The sequence below is a fragment of the Phoca vitulina genome, unplaced genomic scaffold (genome assembly GCF_004348235.1).
Source record: "Phoca vitulina isolate PV1807 unplaced genomic scaffold, GSC_HSeal_1.0 scaffold53, whole genome shotgun sequence".
Classification (NCBI taxonomy): Eukaryota; Metazoa; Chordata; class Mammalia; order Carnivora; family Phocidae; genus Phoca; species Phoca vitulina.
The window spans coordinates 13,743,805-13,768,761 of record NW_022589756.1 but is presented as its reverse complement, the minus strand read 5'-3'; the positions used below and the strand labels follow the sequence as shown (position 1 = coordinate 13,768,761).

The 24,957-nt window shown below is 40.1% G+C and overlaps 1 protein-coding gene across 3 annotated transcripts in view; it reads left to right on the top strand.

Annotated features, from left to right (window-relative positions):
- Positions 1-24,107, top strand: part of GALNT7 (polypeptide N-acetylgalactosaminyltransferase 7) — a 139,618-nt gene extending 115,511 nt beyond the window's left edge. For 2 of the 3 annotated variants that reach the window (XM_032388994.1, XM_032388995.1), the window contains exons 4-12: positions 77-207; positions 456-535; positions 2,602-2,784; positions 5,911-6,028; positions 7,770-7,892; positions 13,534-13,752; positions 18,890-18,988; positions 19,709-19,837; positions 23,246-24,107. In XM_032388994.1, coding sequence (XP_032244885.1) covers positions 77-207; positions 456-535; positions 2,602-2,784; positions 5,911-6,028; positions 7,770-7,892; positions 13,534-13,752; positions 18,890-18,988; positions 19,709-19,837; positions 23,246-23,383 — 1,220 coding nt within the window. In that variant the 3' untranslated portion in view covers positions 23,384-24,107. Of the gene's footprint in view, positions 1-76; positions 208-455; positions 536-2,601; positions 2,785-2,926; positions 3,110-5,910; positions 6,029-7,769; positions 7,893-13,533; positions 13,753-18,889; positions 18,989-19,708; positions 19,838-23,245 lie in introns of all 3 variants that reach the window. The other variant, XM_032388993.1, reaches the window with a different exon arrangement.
- The last annotated feature ends 850 nt before the right edge of the window (positions 24,108-24,957 follow it).

Sequence of the window (24,957 nt, the reverse complement as noted above, 5' to 3'; positions counted from 1 at the left end):
CCTGTTTCTTGAGAAAAATAATAGTCTAACTGGTTCATAGACATAATTTATAATGACTGAATTTTTTTATTCATAGAACACTTAAAAGGAAAACTAGATGACTATATTAAGCTGTGGAATGGCTTAGTGAAGGTATTTCGAAATGAGAGAAGAGAAGGTTTGATTCAAGCACGAAGTATTGGTGCCCAGAAGGCCAAACTTGGACAGGTAGGAAACATTGGATATTTACCATGTCAGCATCTTGGATTTGGTAACTAAACGATCATAGAGGTTTTTAAGTACCCTTCAGATTTTTTTTTTTTTTAATTGAAAATGCTGGCTTGATTAAACAGATAACTCGTATATCAGAATGGACTCTCATGCTGATTTATATTAGCGTCTAATTTTAAATTGTGTGTGCTATATGATGTGCCATATATGAGGAGTGTTCTTTCACCCTGCCTCTTTTCTTTAAGGTCTTGATATACCTTGATGCCCACTGTGAGGTGGCCGTTAACTGGTATGCACCACTTGTAGCCCCCATTTCCAAGGACAGGTAACATTACCTTGCTTTCTTTTCTTTCCTGGGTGAAAAGTAAACCTTGTCCTAGAAGGACAAATAATATTCTCATTCTCCTGATTCCAGTTCCACTCAGCGCCTCAAGCATTGTGTTTTAAGTGTGATCCTTCAACTCGTTTCCAGGGGTGGGGGGCAGGCTGATCCTTGGGGCTGATTCAGACGCAGTCAGTCAGGCATTTGGGATAAGCCGAGGCGGTCTCACCCAAGAATGGTCTTGTGGTCGGGTTATTGAACAGACATCTTCTAGCTCCAGAAGCTTTCTCGAAGAGTAACATTAATTGCTCCGTCTACACTATGGTTACGGTTCCAAAGACTTGAAAGCGCACACTCTGAAATTACACCAATTGGTTTTGGTTTTTCATGCCCTTTTGAATTATTACTTCAGACCAGCTGTGACGCGTGTCAAGGCTTTGGGTTCCTATAGAAACTTTAAAGTTTAGAAATAGACAACTATTCCATGGAAGTGTGTCAGTCGCCATTACGTTTACAGAAATGTCTGAACACTAGAAGGCAGCATCAGTCTCCTAGTTCCAGAAGCCTTCCTTTCTTTTAGTGCAGAATTCTGACTATTTCGGAATTGAGGGGAAAAAAACATGTCTCTGTGGTGAATAATATGCATCAAAGGGCGAACTTTGGGGGATTTAATCATCAGACCATTTAGTATGAAGGCCTATCATAAACATTTTTCACATGCTGATTTAGTCCTCACAGCAGCCCTGCAAGATAGATATTAGCTCCATTGTACTGAAGAGGATACTGAAGCCTAGAGAAATTAATTGATTTGCCCTGATTCAAACAGCTAATAAACTATCAAACCGAGATCTCTCTGGGACACTTTACACTATTTGTTTAGAAATCTGAGAATCATGAGAAGTGAAGAAAGATAACATACCTTCCCCTCTCCAGGTGAAAACTAGCAGTCTTCAGGCGCAGTGAGGAAGTGGTTTTCTGCAGGGTCCTGTGGCAATCCCACATATATCCCACAGTGACACCCCCCACCCCCCCACCCCGCCCTCACTGTCCCCTGGGAATCCACAGTCTGCGGAGAATAAAGTACCTGTCTCAAATCCACGTCCCCCACATCAGAATTCTATGCCCTGTAGGTTTTTCTCTTCTCCTTGGCTTCTAAAACATCTAAAAAGCACCTTAACATGGTTAAGAAAAGCTGCAATCTCTATTTCAGGAAATGCATTTTTAAAATCCTGTCTGATAAGATGGGCATTAAGACAAGCTGGGTGCCAAATTATCTTTGCAGAGTTGATCCTACACCTAATTGGTCATATAGGACTAGCATTTTATGAAGCCCAAATACAAGGTATTTTTTTGCTTTGAGTTCTCAGACTACTAAAGTTCTTCAGCAGGTTTTGAGGGATTTTTTTTTCTTTTTAAAAAAAAGCAGGAATACAATACAGTATTTTTTTTTTTTTTTTGCAATGAAAGCTGTTTATTGCAATAAAAGGAGCAGGAAAAGAAGATCAAGTAAAGGAATAGAAACAGATTTTCATAATAACTTTTTCCAAAGGAATAGAAAGCAACAAAGAGTTGGGAGAACTGCTAAGAATGTAGTGGGTATTATTTCCGTACACACACACGCACTCGCTCACACACGGTCACACTCACATTCACACTCAGAGACACATCCACACTCACATTCATACTCATTTTTATTTAATGGAGGAATAAGGAGGGAAAATAACAAGCAGGAAAGTCTTGTAAGTAATGCAAAATTACCAAGAGAAAGTTGCCTATAGGACAAAAGTAAAAATGAGAAAGCACTGTTAAGTTCAAAGACGTGGCTCTTTGTCCCTGACATTGTCTGTAAGCCAAGGGAACGGTCTCCTGTGTCCTTCCCTTACAAAAAAAGGGTTCCTTGACTTTTAAAGACATTCATTTGCTTCAGTTTCCCATTAGGTATTAAAGTCCCGTAATGCAAAAAAAAAAAAGAAAAAAATCAGTAATGAAAAGAGATAATATAGGTAGGCATGCTAAACTAGTCAGTTTTGGGTTCTTAAATGCTTTTTCATTTTCTGTAAATGTTTCAGAACTACATGTACTGTACCTCTAATAGATTACATAGATGGGAATGATTATTCCATTGAACCGCAGCAAGGTGGGGACGAAGATGGTTTTGCCAGAGGGGCCTGGGACTGGAGTTTACTATGGAAACGTATTCCTCTAAGCCACAAGGAAAAGGCCAAAAGAAAACATAAAACTGAACCTTATCGGTAAAGATTACTACTTTATTTTCTTACGTGGAATGTCTATCTAAGTACTTTTTTTTTTTCCCTTCCCCATGTACTGGTATAAATGTGTGGGTCCATACATACCCTTCCATTTCATCTTTGCTGCATCATCAACACAACACAGAACCATTTGCACTGTGCCGATTATAGACGTCATAAATGGCAACACATATGAAATGGTACCCCAAGGGGGTGGTGACGAAGATGGGTATGCCCGAGGAGCATGGGATTGGAGTATGCTCTGGAAACGGGTGCCTCTGACCCCTCGAGAGAAGAGAATGAGAAAGACAAAAACTGAACCATATCGGTAATCACTAAATCACTTACATGTTTTTCTTTTCTCCAGTTGCTGCTAACATATTAACCTCTTGCCAAGCTAAAAATACTTGATATTAAAACTATAGATGTTGTCGTAGAGTCTGTAAGAGATTTTTTCCCTTGCATTATTTCCGAGGTTTGAATGCACATTTGCTTCTTTGTAATTGTTTTTTCCCTAAATGCAAACTCCATTTTGGGGGTGTTGGGGGGGGGGGGTTATATGTCATTGCTTTCAAATACAAGTGAAAAAAATCTTTGCCTTCCTGTCCTAGTAGACTAGACATCAAATTTTATTCTTTTGACCGTAATTTCATTCTGTAAATTTAAAATGCATAAAGTATTTCCAATCCAAGTTTTATGTCCACTTTGATCCCTTGGCTGTAGTGTTAACAATGAAAGGCAAATAGCAAGAGATTTCTTGTCTTTTTCTTCTTTTTGTTTTGTATGCTAACTCATAATAACTAATTTTGTACCGGTTAAGTCTGGTACCTAAAAATACATGACTTTGGAAAATATTACATAGAATCCTTTACTACTTCCTTCTCAGAAGAACATTTGATTAAAAGGAAACTTTATTCCGAAATCAGCTTTTGTCCCTTCTTCAGGGACAAATAGAACAGTTTATGCTACTCTATTGGTCATTTAATGGAAACATTTACTGCCTTTCAAGAGTGACTGCAAATGAAACTTTTTTGTCTTACGTTAGTATAGCTTCTAAATGTGTCTTATTTTTTCTGATCTTATGGTTCTGCTTTTGGTCTCTCTCTCCTTGTTATACCACTGATAATGCTAGAACTCTGTTTTGGGAAAGTGTTTCCAATGTCACGCAAATGCTGGTGGGATCTGGGTGGGTCATGATATCAAAATACTGAGATGGCAAACATAAGGAAATTATAGAATTTTAAGCTTTGACACTTTCCAAATTTCCCTTTGAAGTTCTTTTTTGAAACAGTCCAGGAATTTACTACTTACCTACTTGATTTAATGAGTACTCCTGGATGTACAAAATAAAGAGTAATGATTATATTTATATTTCTGCCAATTCCATGGGCTTGGCTAGTAAAGGAAATTTTTTTAAGTGGGCTAGAAAAATTCATGGGGGGTTTCCCTTTAAATAACTCACCGGTTTTCATGTAAGATGCATTTTTAAATATATACTGAGATAAGCGGGAATACATTTAAAGATCAAAAAGGCATGGTTACAACAGAGTAACTGTAAATGACAGTGAAATAAATGTGCCATGAAAATAACCAAGAATGCAGTAGTTCTGCTTACCAAATCAGGCAGCATACCTTAAGAAGAAGAGGCATAAGAGAATGACTTCCGCTTGATGTGATTTCCTTTAATATTGAAAGTATTACTTGATTTATTATTTATCCACTCAACAAATATTTAATGAGTGCTTACAATGTGCCACGCATTGTTTTCTGGGGATAAATTTTTCAAAGATGGGTTCTCTCATGGCACTTAGAATATAATGGGTGAGACAGAAATTAAACAGATCGCTACACAAATCACTCTGGAATAGCAACGGCCAAAAGTGGTACGAAGACAAACCACAGGGTACATGAGCTTAGGGGAGGGAGAAGCTAATCCGGCCGCGAGGAGCCCGAACGGCCTCCCTGACCTTTCAAGTGTCCTTCAGACTGAGGCCTGAAAGGCCAGGAGTCAGCCCTGTGGACCGGGAGGAAGAACATTTCGGGAGAGCGAACAGCCTGAGCGAGAAGGGCGTTTGTCGTGCTGGAGGCGTGAGCGAGCAGCGGAGACCTCGGCTGGAGGAAGCCCGCTGAGCGTGGAGAGCCGGGAGAGGCGCGCGCCCCCGGGGCCCACGTGGAGTCTGCTCTGCCTGCCGTGGGATTAGATGTGCATGGGGGCAGAACAGAGGAAGAGACAAGGTCAGGGTGTTGCCATAGCAGTGCAAGTGACGGGAGCTTGGTCTAGGAGCTCGGTCTAAGCAGCAGTGACAGGTTCCAGATACGTTTTCAAGGTGGAATCGATAGGAATTAGTGACAGGTTGAATATTAGGTGTGATGATGAAGAAGGTACTCAGGTGGAGGAGGCTGCTTAGGAATCATGATGCATTAATCATTAATTGTGGGGAGGAGTGGGGAACAGGATGAAAATGATTCCCCTTATCATTTCCTCTAGAGATGTGAGTGGTCTATTCCCAAAAAGGACCCAATTCAAGATTCCATTCAAGAAGCCCCTGGCATTCCTACCTCCTGACACAGTAAATAGCTAATGTCTCATTCTCCTGTGTCGTTTCTGTGCTACATTTGCAAACTCTGAATGAACTGTGACTGTTCTACCATGATTTACACCTTTATTTGGCATGCCCCTGAGCTATAGAATTAAAAAATGACAGACTACTCCATGGTCTATGGTTGCGCTCATCCTAGAATGACTCATAAATCCTTGTAGGAGCAGTTAGCAGATCATGGCTGTATGGCTCAGTATTTTTAGGACTGAAAGAGAAAATTCTATCTTAACTAACTCTCAGGGCTTAATTTTCAAACCAACAGAGGAACTAAGGCGCCCTCTGATGGCAAAATGGTGCAATGCTCTAATTTGTAATGAACTGTAAATTGGATTTCGGATAGAAATCAGAGTAAATTCATTAAATTATAAACAGATTGTTTTGTGAAGGCTTTGTAATTTCTTAATGTTTGGCCATCGGTTTTGTCTCTTCTGTGCATTATTTAAACTGTGTTCCAAAAGGGCTGTTGTCTGTTGGTGAAGGGGTACTGGGGGTTTATCTTTAATAGTTATTGCAGTGTTTCTTCGCTTAGGTCCCCTGCCATGGCTGGCGGATTATTTGCCATTGAACGAGAGTTCTTCTTTGAACTGGGTCTGTATGATCCAGGTCTCCAGATTTGGGGTGGTGAAAACTTTGAGATCTCATACAAGGTAACATTTCATTTAAACGAATGCAATTCTCTAAGTAGTTACCGACTTTTGTGACTTTCAGATAAGGCTGGTTTCTTTGGGGAAAAAACTGTTTAATGCATTTCTCTAAATTATAAAGGATGACTAACAAAAATGCATGCCTTTGGGGAAAAATAGGGCAAAATGCAAACTCCGGACTTCTTACATATTTACATGGCTCATCTCAACATTGAAGCCTGCAAACTTCAAAAATGAAAATACTAGGGCGCCTGGGTGGCTCGGTCAGTCAAGTGTCCAACCCTTGGTTTCGGCTCAGGTCACGATCTCGGAGTCCTGGGATCAAGCCCTGCATCAGGATCTGCGCTCAGTGGGGAGTCTGCTTGAGGATTCTCTCTCTCCCCTACTCCCTCTGCCCCCATCCCTGCTCGCACACATACACATATACACATACACATTCTCTCTCTCTCTTTCTCTAAAATAAATAAATAAATCTTTTTAAAAAATGAAAATACCTCCTCTTTCCACTCCCTGCCTTACCCTCCAGGCTTTCTATACATTGGAGCCTTTTGTTACAAAAGCCCTTTAGGGAATCTGCCTGTATGGGGGCCACATTTGACCATCCACTGACACAGTTACCCTTTATCACTATAGGACATGATTCAGGACAGAAGCAGATCCCAGCCATGACTGTGCATCCTCAGACTGATATTGGAGCTGCCTTCCATCAGCAGCCCCTGTTGTTGAGGCAGTCCTTGGACAATAATACCATCCATGCTCCAACCCCTCCCTCCCACTGCCCCCAAGAAAGAAAGAGAACTATATCACAGTTTGAATTAAACAGATACTTATAGCCTCTTGTCTTAAATGTCCAAAGACAGAAGAAGAATAACTCAGTCCCTGCTCTCAAGGAACTTAGAGTTCATAAGAAGAGATTAGAATTAAATTCATAATATGATAAGAAGGTAGATGGCATTCAGTTGATGTGATTAAGAAACAGCATCATACTGGAGGGCGAATTTGAGGCAAACTAGAAAGGTGGGCATGATATCGATAAACAGAGATAAAGGAAGGGGAAGGAGACCTCAGAGCAAATAGACTGGGGAAAGGTACAAAGGTGGGAACATGAAGAATGCGTTCAGGAAACAGTGAGGAGCCCAGTTTAGCAGAATCTGACAGCCTGAGTAAGAAAGACGTCCAAGAAGAGGAAGTGGACAGGTACGTTAGGATTGTATTGAGGAGGGCCTCTAATGCCGAGCCAAGAGATTTCTACTGAATTTAATAAGCAGGGGTAACCTACTGAAGATACTAAGCAAGGGAATAACATGACCCAAAGTTGCCCTTCAGCTAAAATAATCTTACTATACATAGGGATAGCATTGAGTTGAGAGAAGCTGGAGGTGAAGAAGCCAGTTTGGAGGTTATTAAAATAATCAGCCAGGTGGGAAATCCATTAGCCGTGGAAATGGTGAATGATATCAGGAATGAAGAATCTGAGTGACTTTGCAAGGTTACACTGGGCAAAAGGTGTTTAATGCTACAGGTACACAAGGGGCCCTGAGTCGCAGAACATTACTGCATTCTTATGGCCTTGTTTGTTATATGAGTTTGAAAAACACATTATTTTAGGATTCGTTTCATTTATGAATTCCCCATGGACACTGTTATCTAATTTAGGTTTTATATTTACATTTATAAGAGAAATTTTCAAGTATAATTTACTTTGATATTTGAAACAACTTCCACGTGTGTTTTTCCTTGATAGATATGGCAGTGTGGTGGCAAATTACTGTTTGTCCCCTGCTCTCGTGTTGGTCACATCTACCGTCTCGAGGGCTGGCAAGGGAATCCTCCGCCCATTTATGTCGGGTCTTCTCCAACTCTGAAGGTGAGTCTTTGGATACAAGGAGGGAAGCCTAGGGAGCTCTGGACCACACGTGCCCTGCTGATATACCACACACCGTGGTAGTCACTTCAGTGGCCGCTCACTGAATGAGATAAAGCTTTTAAGCAGTCAGCGCTCGTTCTCCCTTTTAACTTAAGCTGGACTTATTCATGAAACCCCTTACCGTTTTTGTTTTGTTTTGTTTTTATTTGAAGTAGAGTTGACATACGATACAGGTGTACGCAGGTATTCAACACGTATATACGTTGTGAAGTGATCACCACAATAAATCTGGCTACCATCTGTCACCATGAAAGTTGTTACAATATTATTAACTCTGTTCCCTATGCTGTGCATTGCTCCCCTCCCCCTGTGTCACCCATCTGCTCTCCCCTCTCCCCTCCGGCAACCGTCTGTTTGTCCTCTGCGTCTATGAATCTGTTTCTGCTTTGTTTGTTTGTTTGTTTGGTCTTTTAGATTCCACATAGAAGTGAAATCATATGGTATTTGTCTTTGTCTGCCTTACTTATTTCACTTACTATAATACCAGCTCTGTTGTCCATTTGGGTCCATCCGTGTTCTAACAAATGGCAAGATTTCATTCTTTTTTATGGCTGAGTAATATTCCATTGTGTGTATGTGTGTGTGTGTGTGTGTGTGTGTGAGTGTGTATGTATGTGTATACCCCACATCTTCTTATCTATCACTATTATCCATGGACACTTAGGTTGCTTCCATATCTTGGCTATTGTAATTATAAACTGTATTATAAATAATGCTGCAATGAACATAGGGGCACGTATATCTCTTTGAATTAGTGTTTTTGTACTCTTGGGATTAATACTCAGAAGTAGAATTGCTAGGTTGTATGGTAGTTCTGTTTTTAATTTTTTGAGGAATCTCCATACTGTTTTCCATAGTGGCTACACCAATTTGCATTTTCAAAAACAGCACGCAAGGGTTACCTTTTCTTCATATCTTCACCAACACTTGTTATTTCTGGTCTTTTTGACGGTAGCCATTCTGACAGGTGTGAGGTGATATCTCATTGTGGTTTTGATTTGGGTTTCCCTGATGATGAGTGAGGTTAAGTAGCTTTTCATGTGTCTGTTGGCCACCTGTCTGTCTTTTTGGGAGAAATGTCTGTTCAGGTCATCTGCCCATTTTTTAATTGGATTGTTTGCTTTTTGATATTGACTCATGTGAGTTCTTTATATATTTTGGATATTAACCCCTGTTTGGTTGGATCATTTGCAAATATCCTCCCATTCAATAGGATGCCTTTTCATTTTTTTGATGGTTTCCTTCACCATACAAAAGCTTTTTAGTTTGATGTAGTCCCATTTGTTTATTTTTCTTTTGTTGCACTTGCCTGAGGAGATAGATCCAAAAAAATGTTGTTCAAGAGCTTGCTTCCAATGTTTTCCTAGGAGTTTTATGGTTTCAGGTCTTATATTTAAGTCTTTAGTCCATTTTGAGTTTATTTTGTATATGGTATAAGAAAGCCATCCAGTTTCATTCTTTTGCAAGTAGTTGTACAGTTTTCCTAACATTTATTAAAGAAACTGTCTTTTCCCCTTCGCCTCATTTGTCAAAGATTAATTGACCATATAAGTATGGGTTTATTTCTGTTCCATTGAGGTATGAATCTGTTTTTGTGCCAGTACCATACTGTTTTGATTACTATAACTTTGTAGTATAATTTGAAATCAGGGAGCATGACACCTCCAGGTTTGTTCTTCTTTCTCAAGATTGCTTTGGCTATTCAGGGTCTTTTATGGTTCCACACAAATTGTAGGATTATTTGTTCCCATTCTATGAAAAATACTACTGGTATTTTGACAGAGATTGCACTGAATCTGTAAATTGCTTTGGGTAGTATGGACATTTTAATAATATTGATGCTTCCGATCCATAGTGTGGTGTATCTTTCCATTTTTTTGTGGGTCATCTTTAATATCTTTCATCAGCATCTTACAGTTTTTGGAGTATGGGTCTTTCACCTCCTTAGTTAAATTTATTTCTAGATTTTTTTTGATGCAATTATAAATGGATTATTTTCTTAATTTCTTTTTCTGATAGTTCACTATTAGTGTATAGAAATGCAGCAGACTTATGTATATTAATTTTGTATCCTGCAACTTTACTGAATTCATTTATTAGTTCTAACAGCTTTTTGGTAGAGTCTTTAGGGTTTTCTATGTAAAGTGTCATGTCATCTGCAAATAGTGACAGTTTAACTTCTTCTTTCCCAGTTTGGATGCTTTTTATTTCTTTTTTTTGTCTGATTGCCATGGCTAGGACTTCCAACACTAAGTTGAATAAAAGTGGCAAGAGTGGGCATCCTTGTCCCAGATCTTAGATGGAAATCTTTTGGCTTTTCATCATTGAGTATGATGTTAGCTTGTGAGCTTGTCATATGTGGCTTCCGTTGTGTTGAAGTATGTTTCCTCTATACTCACTTTGTTGAGAATTTTTATCATAAATGCATGTTGAATTTTATCAAATGCTTTTTCTGCATCCATTGAGAAAATTATATGATTTTTATCCTTTTTATTAATGTGGTGTATCATGTTGACTGATTTGTGGACATTGAACCATCCTTGCATCCCTGGAATAAATCCCACTTGATCATGGTGTATAATCCTTTCAGTGTATTGTTGAATTCAGCTTGCTGATATTTTGTTGAGGATTTTTGCATCTATGTTTATCAGGGATCTTATTATTTTTTAAGATTATTCATTGTATCCCATTCTGATTAAGATTTCTATATTGAATGTTCTCCATAAGAAGACATCTCAGAGAAACTAAAAAAAAAAAACCTGCCACTCTGTAGGAAAGTAGTTGAAAGGAAAATATCAGCTTCTACTATTTTCACATGAGTAAAATATTATTTTTGTTTGGTCTAAAAAAATTAATCATTAGGAGCTTGTGCAGTAAACAAAATCAAATTTTTGAACAATGCTTGCAAAAGATTAGTATCTTTTGTCCCTCAAACCAGGGACAAAGCAAAAAAGCTTCACACAGAGGCCAAATGTCCCACTGCTAGGAAGATTAAGTGCTCTATTCTTGACTGAGCAACTTTGAAGTTTCTTTAGTTGGGCTGCTTTCATAAATTCTAAGAGCATAGGAGTCTGATTCCATTCATTTTCTGGAGCCCTTAAACCAAGTCAAAAGCAGAAGGAAGTTTATTATTGGCTGCAGATGCAACTTGGAACAGTTCCTTAAAGGGAAATAGATAATAGAAGCAGAGATGGAAAGGTCTTAGGAATGAACACAGCTTTCTAACTAGCCAAATTATCATAGAAATGGCCAAATGGAGCCCCAGCTACAAGAGGAGATGAGATTAAAATATCCGCGATAAAACAAAGAGCACCAAATTAATACCAGGCCAGACTGGCATTGCAGGAAAAGAACCTGCCCTTGGAGTTGGACCCATAAACACAAAGAATTAATGGAAAGTCACATTGATTCATGAAGGCCTGTGCTACAAGGGAAAGGAAAAGAGATGAGAGGGAAATCTTTATCCACTCTAAAAATTAACTGTACATATCGTAAAAATGACCCAATAAATGTAATATTCGTGAGTGCCTAGAGTGGGCCAGGCACTTTTTTTTCCCTCCATCATCCACTCCAACCACAGCGTTCCAATGGCTTACGTCTATTTATCCAGCTCGTCTGTCTTCTTGGAGCTTCCGACTTTGATAGGCAGTTGTCCCCTAGAATGATCTTCTTAGATGACCCTCGGGCATTTCAAACTCAGTGTAGTCAAAGCTGAACTTTTAACTTTTTCCCAAAAGCAATTCCTTTTCCTGCATTCTCTGTTTGCCCATGAATGAAACTTAGGGGGGGATGTTAGGGTAGTCTTCCTCCCTTCCCTCCCACCTTACCGAGCCCTGAAGATTCTACCTCATACATATCTCTGAAATCCATTCCTTTCTGTGCTTCGCACAGGTGCTCGAATCTCTCCCATGGATATTAAATAGCCTCCTACTTGGCTCTCTGTCATCAGCTGCAACCCCTTTCAGTCCATCTTCCACTCACCACCAGTGTTATTCCCCTGAAAATTAAATCGGATGTCTGTACCTGCTTAAAGCCTTTTGATGGCTCTCAGCTAAAGGATAAAATTCAAAGTCCTTAAAAAAGAATAATGATAATAGCTAACACTTTTTGAGTGCTTAGTATATACCAGACACTAAATGCTTTTTCATATTCACAAAACACGACAAGCTATGCTGTGGGAAACTACTTGCAGGACTCCAAATGCACCATGATATGTCACACTTCTTTTGGGTTTCTCTTTACCCTGAATACCATTCCCACATAATGAACCACTCCTTCAAGACTGAGCTGTCCTGGGCCCCTCCATGCTGCCCCTCTGGCCTTCTCCTTCCCAAACAATGAAATGCTCCTTCTTCGTGTTGCTGTAACCGTATGTGTCTGCACTGAATTCATCACGTTCATTAGTATCTAGAAGACATGGGCTGTGTCCAATTTTGGATGACTTTGCAAAAGTTAAGACTATTTAGCAATAATATTATGTGTTCTTGTGCGATCCTACCACATACAACTTTTTTGGAACCCAGGGGCTTTTGCAACAGCATGCCTGTGTTCACCCTTTGGTAGTCATAGCCTGGGAGAATCGTAACCTGAACGCAAGGTGTTTTCTTTTTTTAATTTAAATTCAATTAGCCAACATGGAGTACATCATTAGTTTCTGCTGCACGAGGTGTTTTCTACTCCTGATGTAAAACAGGGCTCAGCAATGATGGCCTTTAGACCAAATCCAGCCCGTTTTAGTAAATAAGGTGATAGCGGGCACCAGCACACCCATCTGTCTGCATGTTGTGTAAGCTACCTTCTCATGAAAACAGCAGAGTTGAGTAGTTGCTACAGAGACCATGTGGCCCACTGTGCCAAAGATCCTTACTCTCTGGCCTTTTGTAGAGAAAATTTGCTGATGAACAATGTAGAAGAACAAGGGACTAGATTATGTACTCAATCTGTCATAATATTCATGTCTGCGTGCGTTCATTCCATTAAACCTTAGAAGATAGGTCTTTGTCAGTTATCACAATATCAGCTTATTTTATTGTTCCTTAATTGCATTTTCTTAAAATGCATCAACTGGGGAAAATATCTGGTTAATTCTGGGTGATAGCAAAATGGTTCTATTATAGTCGTAACATGACCCAAAAAGCCACTTGCAAACAGAGCTATTGTTTTTTGTGATGGGTTCTGAAACGAGCCTTTTCCCTACACATGCTCGTAGTGTGGTTCTAATAGAAAGAGATTATTCTGGGTAAAGGAGCATCCATGTCCAGCCAGCCTCTCCTAAACCCTTTCTGAACTTCACCTTCTTCCTCTAGACGGTGGATAGAACATATGATCTTAGAATATATGATCTTTACAGCTCGGTGATGTCAGATTCTGTGTCCGTCACTTCTTAGTTGAACATGCATGACATTTTATGCTTAGCAATTGACATATTTGGGTCATTAGTTCACTTGCATTTGTTTAATTAAATATCAGGTCCTATCAAAATGAGTTTGTTATATGTTGGTCATATTTCATGTGTCTAAGGTGGGCTATTTACGGCATTGCAGATATTTTTCTTTTTCTAACAATATCTTCTTTTTCACAGAACTATGTTAGAGTTGTAGAGGTTTGGTGGGATGAATACAAAGACTACTTCTATGCTAGTCGTCCTGAATCAAAGGCATTACCATATGGAGATATATCTGAGCTGAAAAAATTTCGAGAAGATCACAACTGCAAAAGTTTCAAATGGTTCATGGAAGAAATAGCTTATGACATAACTTCACACTACCCTTTGCCACCCAAAAATGTCGAATGGGGAGAAGTAAGTACTGGCCAGTATTCAGATCTCAAAGTGTGTGTGTTTGGGGACTGAGTTTGGGAGAAGGCAGAGAGAGATGGAAATGTGTGAGTGAAAGAGAAGAATTCTTGGGGCAAAGTTTCTCTAAAAACTGTATGGTAACCTCCCCCACCTTTCCACCAGACCGTTAACACCTCTCCTGAGCCCCCCCCCCCCACTCCACCCGACCACTGTGTCCCCTGCTCTCAGCTTTTGGACTACGGCTCTCCATCTGATGTCCACTCCCTGCAGCTCCTCCTTCCCCTCCCTCCAAGTCCGATTCCTGGCTAATTCCAGGAATTATCCTATTCCTCTCAATTTAGAGAGCACCAATTCTAAAAAGCCTTTCTTATTCATCCCCCACCCAAGCAGAAAGACTGAGTTCTTGATCTTTCCATGGGTTCTCATAACAGCCAGTCTCCATGCTCGGGACCTGGTTCACCGTTGTGCCCCATTGGACTAATGCAGAGACCCCCATATACAATACAAAGACTGAGTTCTTGATCTTTCCATGGGTTCTCATAGCAGCCAGTCTCCATGCTCAGGACCTGGTTCATCATTGTGTCCCAATGGACTAATGCAGAGAGCCCCATATACAATAGGCACTCAAACAATGCTTGTCAAATGAATGAATGAATTAATGGTAACTGAAAATAAGTAAATCAGGCCAAGGCATTGATTGGTGTTGTCATTTGTTTTTCCAGACTTGCCTTTGTAACCTCATTTCTTTTTTAAAAAATTTTTTTATTGTTATGTTAATCGCCATTCATTACATCATCAGTTTTTGATGTAGTGTTCCATGATTCATTGTTTGCGTATAACACCCAGTGCTCCATGCAGAACGTGCCCTCTTTAATACCCATCACCAGGCCAACCCATCCTCCCACCCCCCTCCCCTCTAGAACCCTCAGTTTGTTTTTCAGAGTCCATCATCTCTCATGGTTCGTCTCCCCCTCCGATTCCCCCCCTTCATTCTTCCCCTCCTGCTATCTTCTTCTTTTTTTTTTTTTCTTAACATATATTGCATTATTTGTTTCAGAGGTACAGATCTGAGATTCAACAGTCTTGCACAATTCACAGCACTCACCATAGCACATACCCTCCCCAGTGTCTGTCACCCAGCCACCCCATCCCCCCCCCCCCCACCCCCCCCCCCGCAACCCCCCCTTTTTTTCCTGAGATTAAGAATTCCTCATATCAGTGAGGTCATATGATACATGTCTTTCTCTGATTGACTTATTTCGCTGAGCATAATACCCTCCAGTTCCATCCACGTCGTTGCAAATGGCAAGATCTCATTCCTTTTGATGGCTGCATAATATTCCATTGTATATATATACCACCTCTTCTTTATCCATTCCTCTGTCGATGGACATCTTGGCTCTTTCCACAGTTTGGCTATTGTGGACATTGCTGTAACCTCATTTCTGATTTTATGCACCCACGAGCCTCAATGCTGCTGCCTCGTGAGTGTATTAAACGTGCTGTGAACTTTCAAACCTAGGTACTGTTGCTTAGTTACGTCTTCAACAGCTACTGGTCAAGGGCCTACTGTGTGCCAGTCACTCTCCTAGACATGAAACAAGACAGGCAGGGCCTTTTCATCAGGGAAAGGTCTCTCCCCTTGGGCTAGTGGGGGAAAGAGACAACAACAGAGAAGACAAGGAAGGTAATGGCAGATGGTGGTGAGGCCTACAAAGGAAATAAACAGGTGATGTTCAGGAGGATGTAGGGACAGATTACGGAAGCCTTCTTTGAAGAGGTGGCATTTAATCTGAGATTTGAATGATATACCAGAGAGCCAAGAGAGAGTGTTCCAAGCAGAGAAAATGATGAGGATGGAGGCTCTGAGTCAGGAAATGCTTTGCCTTTGTGATAATCAGAAAAGAGGAGATTAGTGAGGAGGGAGGCCTTTATCCTGTGGGTGTAGGAAGCCATGGGAGGGTTTTAAGGAGGTAACATAAATTGATTTATGCTTTGCTTTTTAATCACCCTGTTGTGAGGGTTTAGAGTAGAAACAGGGATGCCAGTTAGGAAACCTAGTAGGGTAGTTCCGGTGAGAAACGATGGGAGCTGAGACCAGGAAGTCAAAAATGGAATGCAGAGAAGCAGACCAATGTGAGATACATAATTCATCTGGAGGCAGGTCGCTGATGGATGGGGATGTGAAGGATGTGGGCCAAGATGACTAGTTTTGGTTTTCCTTTGAGTAGCCACTGAGGTGGCAGCTGAGGTGGGGACGCTGGTGGAGGGGATAAAGGGGAAGGGTTGGGAATGGCAAGTTCTTTATCAGCGTTCTGGTCGTGTGAGGTGCCTACTAGACAGCCAGGTGCAGCTGTGAAATTGAAGCCCAGAAAAGAGGAATGTACATTTGGAGCCAGCGGCAGGTATATTGTTTCATGAAACCAAATGAACTCACCTAGGGAGAAAATAGAGATAGATAAAAGATGGGATCCAGCCCGAGGGATTCCAACAGTCAGAGTTTGGGAATAAAAGAAGCCGACCCTTATGCTGTTCACCTCTTGGTTTAATACGTTTCCCCCCGCCCGCCCATACCCTTATTTCACCTCTGTGTTCTAGTGTAGCAAACCATGTGTGACTCCCAACTCGACCATGAGCCCCTGGAAGTCCAGACCAGATTTTGGTACTCTTAATCCCCAAGAACACCGGATTAATATAGTGCCTTCTACATAAAAGGAATGACTCCTCCTGGTGATCTCGGTCAGTCTCCTGACTTTGCAGCCATCTACATGCTAACGACTCTCACATTTCTATCTCCAGCCCAAATCTCTCTCCTGGAGCCCAGACAAGTACCTCCAACATGCTCCTTGATATCTCCACTGGATTGTCTAACAGATACTTCAGACTCAGCGTATCCAAACCCGAGCTCCCTCTCTCCCCTCCCCAGCCAGTCTTTGCTGATTGCTCAGACCAAAAACCTTGGCTTCTCCTTTGTTTCCTCTTCTCTCGCACTTCACATCCAGTTCCCAGATCTGAGCCCTTCGTACTGTGCTTTAAGCCCCTACATCTCTGAGACTAACTTTGCCTCCCTGCAGCCTGTTCTAAAGCAGCAGAGTGATCTTTTTAAACTGTGAATCAGGTCACGTAACTCCTCTGTTAGAAACGGGCAGTGGAGTGAAGGCAGAGCCCTTCCTAGTGGCCTTGAGGCCACTGTACAATCTGGCCCCGTTGTTCTCCGGCCCCACCGCCCCCCTTACCCACACGCTCCTGCTTCTGCTGTTCCCTCTGCCCGAAAGCAAAGTCAGCCTCTTCGCCGGGCCTGACATTTATACAGCCGGCCCTTGAACAACACGGGTTCGAACTGCACAGGTTCACTTATACATGCGTTTTCTTCCAGTATAGGAAATGTATTTTCTCTTCCTTATGATTTTCTTTCTTTTTTTTTTTTTAAGATTTTATTTGAGAGAGAGAGCACACGCGTGAGCGGGGGTGGGGTGGGGGAGGGGCAGAGGGAGAAGCAGGCTCCCCGCTGAGCAGGGAGCCCGATGTAGGGCTTGATCCCAGGACCCCGGGATCACGACCTGAGCCCAAGGCAGACACTTGACCGACTGAGCCACCCAGGTGCCCCTCTTCCTTATGATCTCCTTAACATTTTTCTTTTCTCTCACTTGCTTTATTGTAAGAATACAGTATATAATACATATAACATACAAAGTATGTGTTAATTGACTATGTTTGTTGTTGGTAAGGCTTCCGGGCAATAGTATGCTATTAGTAGTGAAGTTTTGGGGAAATCAAAAGTTACATACAGGTTTTTGACTGTGCAGCGGGTTGGCACCCCGAACCCCTGCGTTGTTCAAGGGTCAATTGTATATACCTCAAGACTGCTCCGATGTTACCTTCTCAGGGAGAGTCTGCCTGCTGTCCCCAGAACCCTCTTAGCCCCCACCTTGAACTTGCTCTTCTTTTTCTTTTCTCCATAGCACTTACCACTTCCAAACATGATACGTTTTTTGCTTATATTCTGTCTTTCCCTCCCTAGAATGTAAGCTCGCTGGGGCAGGGATCTTTTATCTATTTTGTTCTCTGGTGTAACAGACCTTACAACATACCGGACACAGTACTCACCAAATATTTGATGAATAAATAAAGTCATGAGTGAATGAATAGGTGGAATTTTCTGTTCCCCCTTTATAAACTCATCCCTAAATATATCTTCACTTTAACCTCTATCCCCACTCTGGCCCCTGTACGTTACACCTCACTTCTCAGCATTCCCTGCACGTTGCAGGGTAAGCCCTTATAAACCCCATGTCTCCCTGGGGACAGACAGTCTTCAGTGTTCCTCCAAGCAGGGCAAGAGGCTCCTTTCTCCACATGCCCATCCCTCTATCCTACTGGACGCTTAGCCCTCAGTCTCGCTACAGACGTGAGGGCCCTGGCCCATGACTTGATTCTCTCCTCGTGTCTTCTAAAGCACTTATCATCATAGGTGCTCAGTCAATATTTGCTGACCGAATGAAACAATAAACATTTTATCCAAATACTATAGTAATTCATAATTGAGTTAACAAATATGTAGTATTTCCAGAAAAGGGAAAATATGCATTCCAAAGATGAACCCCTGTGTTTGCTTCTCACCCATATTATTCATAGTCAGAGTAACGTCTCACTGCCTGGCCCATCTGCCCTAACTTTTGTCCCCTGGGCCTCTTGGAGACAGCTGCCAAAATTGTCGCACAGCCATTTCTTACATATTCAATCTGGTCTAGACATCTAGGGCCAGGGTCTGCTGCCACTGGGGTTAGGGAACTGTGCTCTGTTTGCTTCTCATCCACATGAATTCTCATGAACCTGGAATTGTATTTCAGATCTTTTTATTTTTTTTCTTCTGCGGTATTTTATCAAAATCTATAGACTAGTGCCCTCAGTTGGGGTAAGCCCATTGCAGTGTGGACTTCAAGACCATAAATGAGTTCAGAGACAACTGGTATACTCTGAGCTACTCAAAGACTGACAAGTTCGTCTTAACCTAGCATTACACGTACCCAGACTTCCACTGTGAACTGCAGTATCTAGCATGAAACTCTCTTCCCCTATTGCTAGAGCTCACTAAAGCTAAACTGTTGCCTGCTCTTTGGTTCTTTGTTCATTTTTGTAGATCAGAGGGCTTGAGACTGTCTACTGCATTGATAGCATGGGGAAGACAAACGGAGGCTTTGTTGAGCTGGGACCCTGCCACAGGATGGGAGGGAATCAGGTAAATAACCATACTTATTGGAGCAGCTAGTCTTACTGATCAGGGGGTTTCATTTGCTTTTTAATTTGATAATTTTGTTTGTTTGGGTAAAGTTAAACATTCTGTAAAAAAAACCTGACAGTTCTAAAGCATTTACTTAGATGAGGGGGATGATAGCAGTATCGGGTTTTCACACAAGCAATCCGAATCTAGAATTTATTTCTGATATAAGAGATTAGAATATATTCCTATGGGAGGATATAACCATGTCAGCCTAGCTCTGTAGTAATTTTATTTGCAAATATTGTTCAGTATTCCACATTTTCCCCTAATAAATTAGCTAGGATGTTGCTGCCAGTAAGGTATATTTCACTAATATATTTTCTTACTTCCTTATGTGGGTATTGTTCTTGCCTCTAATTTAGATTGTCAAACATCATCAGCTCTGTTTCCACGTTTTCATCTGCTCACACTGTCGGTACATAATAAATATGTGTTAATGACCCATTCTATATGTAAGAGGCTAAAGAACATAATCCTTTAAGTGTTAGCAGGAGTCTTCGCTAATATCAAAATGAATATAGTTTCTATCTTTGGACATGGAATTCTGAACATACAGAAAAATTATAGAAAAATAAGATAGTCATTGAGTTTAATTATGAGTTAAGTTTCTTTTTTTTTTTTTTAAATAATGTATATCAGCAGAGAAGGTGCCTTGTTATTTTCTTTTTTTTTTAATAGCTTTTTCGAATCAACGAAGCTAATCAACTCATGCAGTATGACCAGTGTTTGACAAAGGGCCCTGATGGATCCAAAGTTATGATTACACACTGTAATCTAAATGAATTTAAGGAATGGCAGTACTTCAAGGTATTGTGCATTTCATCTCCTGAAATATTATTTGCTATTTCATTTTAATAATACCTACCATCTGGAATTTAGATGGATAAATCTTAAAATATATATGTATGTATAGATATACGTATATATATGTGTGTGTGTGTGTTTATATACATATATATAAAATTTCCGTCCTATTGCATTTATATTTCATGTTGTCCAGCAGGTGGAGATAGAGACACACAACACTTAGCAGTCTGGGCCTTCCCAACTTCTTTATGGTAACTGGATAAATACTGCTTTAAAGGTCATGTTTAGTTATTCACTTGACACCACAGGAGCAGTTTTTCTCTTTCAGCTGTGAATATTCCAGGTTCTTTGCCAAGTTGAAGATTCCAACATATTAATGTATTTATGTGTAATTTTCAGTGTCTAGACTTGACCGAATCAATTTATTGTGAAACATAAAGCTGGGAAAGCTGCCCCAAACTGAAAGAACCTGGCAACCCTCAACTTTATTTACTCATCTAGTGGTCGGGATCATACCGTGTCTGTCATGCAAGCCCTGACTTGCTAGGTAGTGATGTTATTATGACCCGCTTAATATTCCCGGTTATCATCGTTCATAGATAATTACTATGAAGTGGTGAGTATGTGTCAGTTGCTGATTTTTTTCCTATAACAAGTTAGAAAGGAGAAGGTTAACATAAACCCTGAAGCACAGAGCGTTTATTTCCACAAAGAAAGATGAATAATAGCAGTAAGTGTTACGGGGGTCAGTGAGAACAGTACTAATAAAATAGTAAAAGAAGGCTATGGCAGACCAGAAACTGCCATCCAGAAGTAGTTTAATGGATAAAAAAAAATGCAATGTACATATTTTAGATATTTTAAAGGCCACAGCATTGAGTACACATTTGTGCATCAGACATTACTAAATATTTCTTGGGGCCCGATGATGTGGTGACTTCAAAAAGAAGCCAAAGCACATCATACTCCAGTGGCAGCAAAGAAAAAACTGCAGAAATGAAAGTAAGTAAAATGCCATAGGTTAACAAAGGAGAGATTAATAGGATGAGTTTCACTGAGGAAGTATCTTTGTACCAGATCTTGAGATAGAAAACGTTTTTTTGTAGCGGATAAACAAGAAAACTGGGTGAGCAAAGGCGTGGAATGAAAGTGTGTAGAAAACTCTAGGACTCATGTTTAGTTTGGTATCCCTAAATTGTAGTCCACATGAAAGAACATTGAACTTCATTTTGTAAGTTTTGGAGAGTGAATGACTTTATTTGAGGAACCCAGTGAGAGGAAACAGTGGATACTTTTAGGAAAATAACTCCAGGACCATTGTGAAGTATGGACTGATAAGCAGGTCAGCTCAGTCTGCAGTTCTCAGACTTCCAGTCTCTAGATTCTCTCTACACTCTTGAAAATTACTGAGAACCCAACAGATTTAATTTATCTAGGTCATAGCTAAAAATATTTTCTGAATTGCAAATTAAACCTGAGAAATTTTGTAAGCATGTATTTGTATTGTATTATACTTGTACTTATATATTAATTCATGTAAAAGTTAATGATAACCCTACTACGTTATCATTGTTTTATGATTTTGCAAATCCCTTTAAATGTCTGGTTTAATAGAAGACAGCTGGATTCTCATACTGCTTCTGCATTCAATTTGATGTGATATGTTGTTTTGGTTGAAGTATATGAGGAAAATCTAGCCTCAAACATGTGGTTAGAGAAGAGAGGATTAATTTAATAGCCTCTTCAGATAATTGTATTCTTTGATGCTACACCACAGCTAAGTAAGTGGTCGTTTCTTATAAGTTTTTTGCAGTGTAGAATCCGAAACCGTATCAGTGAACATCTTGCCCTATGTTACATTAAAATCCATTGGTCTGTCTGAAACTCTGAAAGGATCTTTTACTCATGTCTGCTTTTGTAACATCATGCATTGCTTATTTGGAAAATATTGGCTAAGTTTTGTAGATCATCCGAATGTTGACACATTTCACTAAACACCAGTGTCAAAAAATCACAAATATAACCACTGATTTTTCATGGTAAAGCTGTCAAGTTCATGGTGGTGGGTACAAGTTTTCCACAACTCTAATTTTTGCTTGAAAAGTCAAATTCTATCAGTGGCAACAAATACTGTCAGATTAGCATTGCTGTTTTTTTTAAGTGACAGGCTTACTTCATTTTCTAGAAAAAGTCTGCCCAGTCCCAAGTTTGAATCACCATGGTTTGTCTAGAGTTGTCCTTTCAAGTCAAAATGACATTACACGAAAAAAGCAGCTAGTTGGACAAATGTACATGTGCTTTCCTTCCAGATAACCACTGTACTTCACTATATGGAAGTGCTTTATGCACACTTTATATTTCATCTCAGAATATTTTTAAAAGTATACTCAAGGGTAGGGGCGCCTGGGTGGCTAAGTCGGTTAAGCGTCTGGCTCTTGGTTTCGGCTCAAGTCATGATCTCATGGGTCATGGGACCGAGCCCCATATTGGGCTCCGTGCTCAGCCGGGAGTCTGCTTGAGATTTACTCCCTCTGCCCCTGCCCCCACTTGCACACAGTACAGTGTCTCCCTCTCTTTCTCTCTCTCTCTCTCTCTAAAATAAATCATCTTTTTAAAAAAAGTATACTCAAGGGTCAGGATTTAATAAAACTAATAACTTTTACTGTTTCATCACAGACACCTTTAAGTAAAACTAGCATTTTCTTTCTTAGCTGTGGATGTATGGCCATGAACACTGAGACTGCTAGCACACTTAGGTCACTGCTTGACTTATACTAAGGCCCCAGCATTTTTACCTGCCATTGCTTTTGCACCATCAGTATAAATGTCCGTGCAATGAAAAAGGCAAATGGGGTCTTCGTATTACTATAAAGATAGTTTTGGCCTTACAGACCCAATCTTAGATAGTCTGAGGACTACCGTATGAGACGCCCTGAGCTATATTGAAGACATCTACAACAGAGGATGAGGGCTAAACTAAGGCATATGCGGTGGGTCTGGGAAAGGATATAGATCAGAGACACTGCAAATATCAGTCCTCAGTGACTGCTACAATTTGAATGAATAAAGGAAGGTGTAGCATGAAAGGCCTCTGTCCTGAGGCCTGGAAGGATGGTACTGCCGTTAAGCCAGGATGGGAACTGAAGAAAGAAGTCGGTTTGGAGGGGAAGACAGTGAAATGAAGTTTCTATACCATTGAATTTGAGGTACTGGCAGTACATTATGACTTAACGATAAAAGGACCTAGAAGACTGACAATCAGGAAAAATCCAAAGTCTGAGGTATGGTTGGTTTAAGCCTGTCCTATCTGCTGGAATTCTCTTCTTGCGAAAGCCAGGTAATGCCTTTGAATATCAGTGATACCGAAAGAAGTACAAATTTAAAATTCCTTTGTCCTTTGTTTTCCAGAGCCTGCACAGATTTACTCACATTCCTTCAGGAAAGTGCTTAGATCGTTCAGACGTCCTCCATCAAGTGTTCATCTCCGATTGTGACTCCAGTAAAATGACTCAAAAGTGGGAAATGAACAACATCCATAGCGTTTAGAAAGAATGAAAGAAACCAATAACCTACCTACTGACATATAAATTTATACAGGACTGAAAACCGCCTGAAACCTGCTGCAACTGTTATTAACTCTGTACAGCTCCAAACCCAGAACCTCCTGATCAGTTTGAAGGACGTTGATAAACTGTGATTTTACAATAACATTATCATCTGCAGTTACTGTTTACAAAACTGCTTTTACCTTAAACTTTGTAGATGTTTACATCTTTTTTTGTTTTAAGATGATGTTGGTAATTTGTGCATTTAGCTCTGTTTTATTTAGAACAGAGTTAAAAGCATCCTTGTCTTCTTTGGGATTACACTCAGGGGTCTGAAAGGCAGTTTGATTTTATTATTTTTTTTTTTTAAACACACTTGAAAACAAGGTTGGAGTAACCAGACTTTCATATATAACTTGGTGATTATCAACCTGTTGTGTCTTTATTTAATTTTACATCTTTATGAAGCACTGCCACAGGTTCTTAGCCAAGGTGGCCTTCCTTCACAGTCATGCTGCTTTTTTGAAAGGTGAATTTCAACACATTTAGTGCCTCTTTCATTTCTCAGTATATATTTCAAGAGCTTTTGATGAAATTTATAGGATGTTACGGAATTGTCATCTGTATGAGGAATACTTTCACTACTCAAAAATGACTTTATGTGCTACCATTTGTTCCGAAATTGAATGTTGTATGGCTTGAAAAAGAAAAGACAGTATAGAACATCCGAGGCTATTTCATAGGATTGAAGATTGTATGGCATTAACTCCCTGACTCGCGGGCATGCCCAGCGCTCTCTGTTGGTACTGACTCCTAAGATAGCAAAGGGGGTCTACCAACTAGAGAAAAATTGTCCACTGACATCTGGGATTTACTTTTCCTTTATACCTATCACTACAGAAAATTAATTCTCGGTTTTGAAACCTTGAAGTGTGGGGTTAACAAAAACAACAAAATACCACTGTAAACACATCCGGGGTTCATTCTGACCAAGGTAAGGATTACCAAGCCCTTGTTAGATGAATCCTTACAGAACTCCTGTGCGTTACAACCTAAGCTGTGGAACCTCTGAAGCCAAGAGTGAGTGGATGTTTCATGTATGTCTTCATCCAAATGAAATCCCCTGCACATTTTTTTTAAATTAAAAAAAAAAAAAGGCTATTTAAAAACACAGTTCATTAACAGATATAAACTTCTGTTAGGTTAGGTGTTAGTTCCCTAGTGTTTCTTAATTTTTTTTTTAGGAAGCATATTTCTATTAGTATTTTTCCAGTGAAAAGAAGACTTGTTTGGATTTCAACATTTATTGAGATAGTACCTACTATAGGAAAACCAAATACTGCAAGTGGTCAATTAAATTTTAATTTCTAAGTCATAGTCTTTTGTTACCCAAAAGATTAAAATGCTACACTGAGTGCAGAAAAAAGAGAGAGAGAGGGAAAAAACTGATGAAGTGGGGAATGGCAAGGAAATTACGCATTTTTGATCCTGTAATCATGATATCATTACAAGAAAGGAATTTCACGAACTACTGCCCGAGGGAACTATTTTTAATTAAAGCTTAAGAAAGGAAAG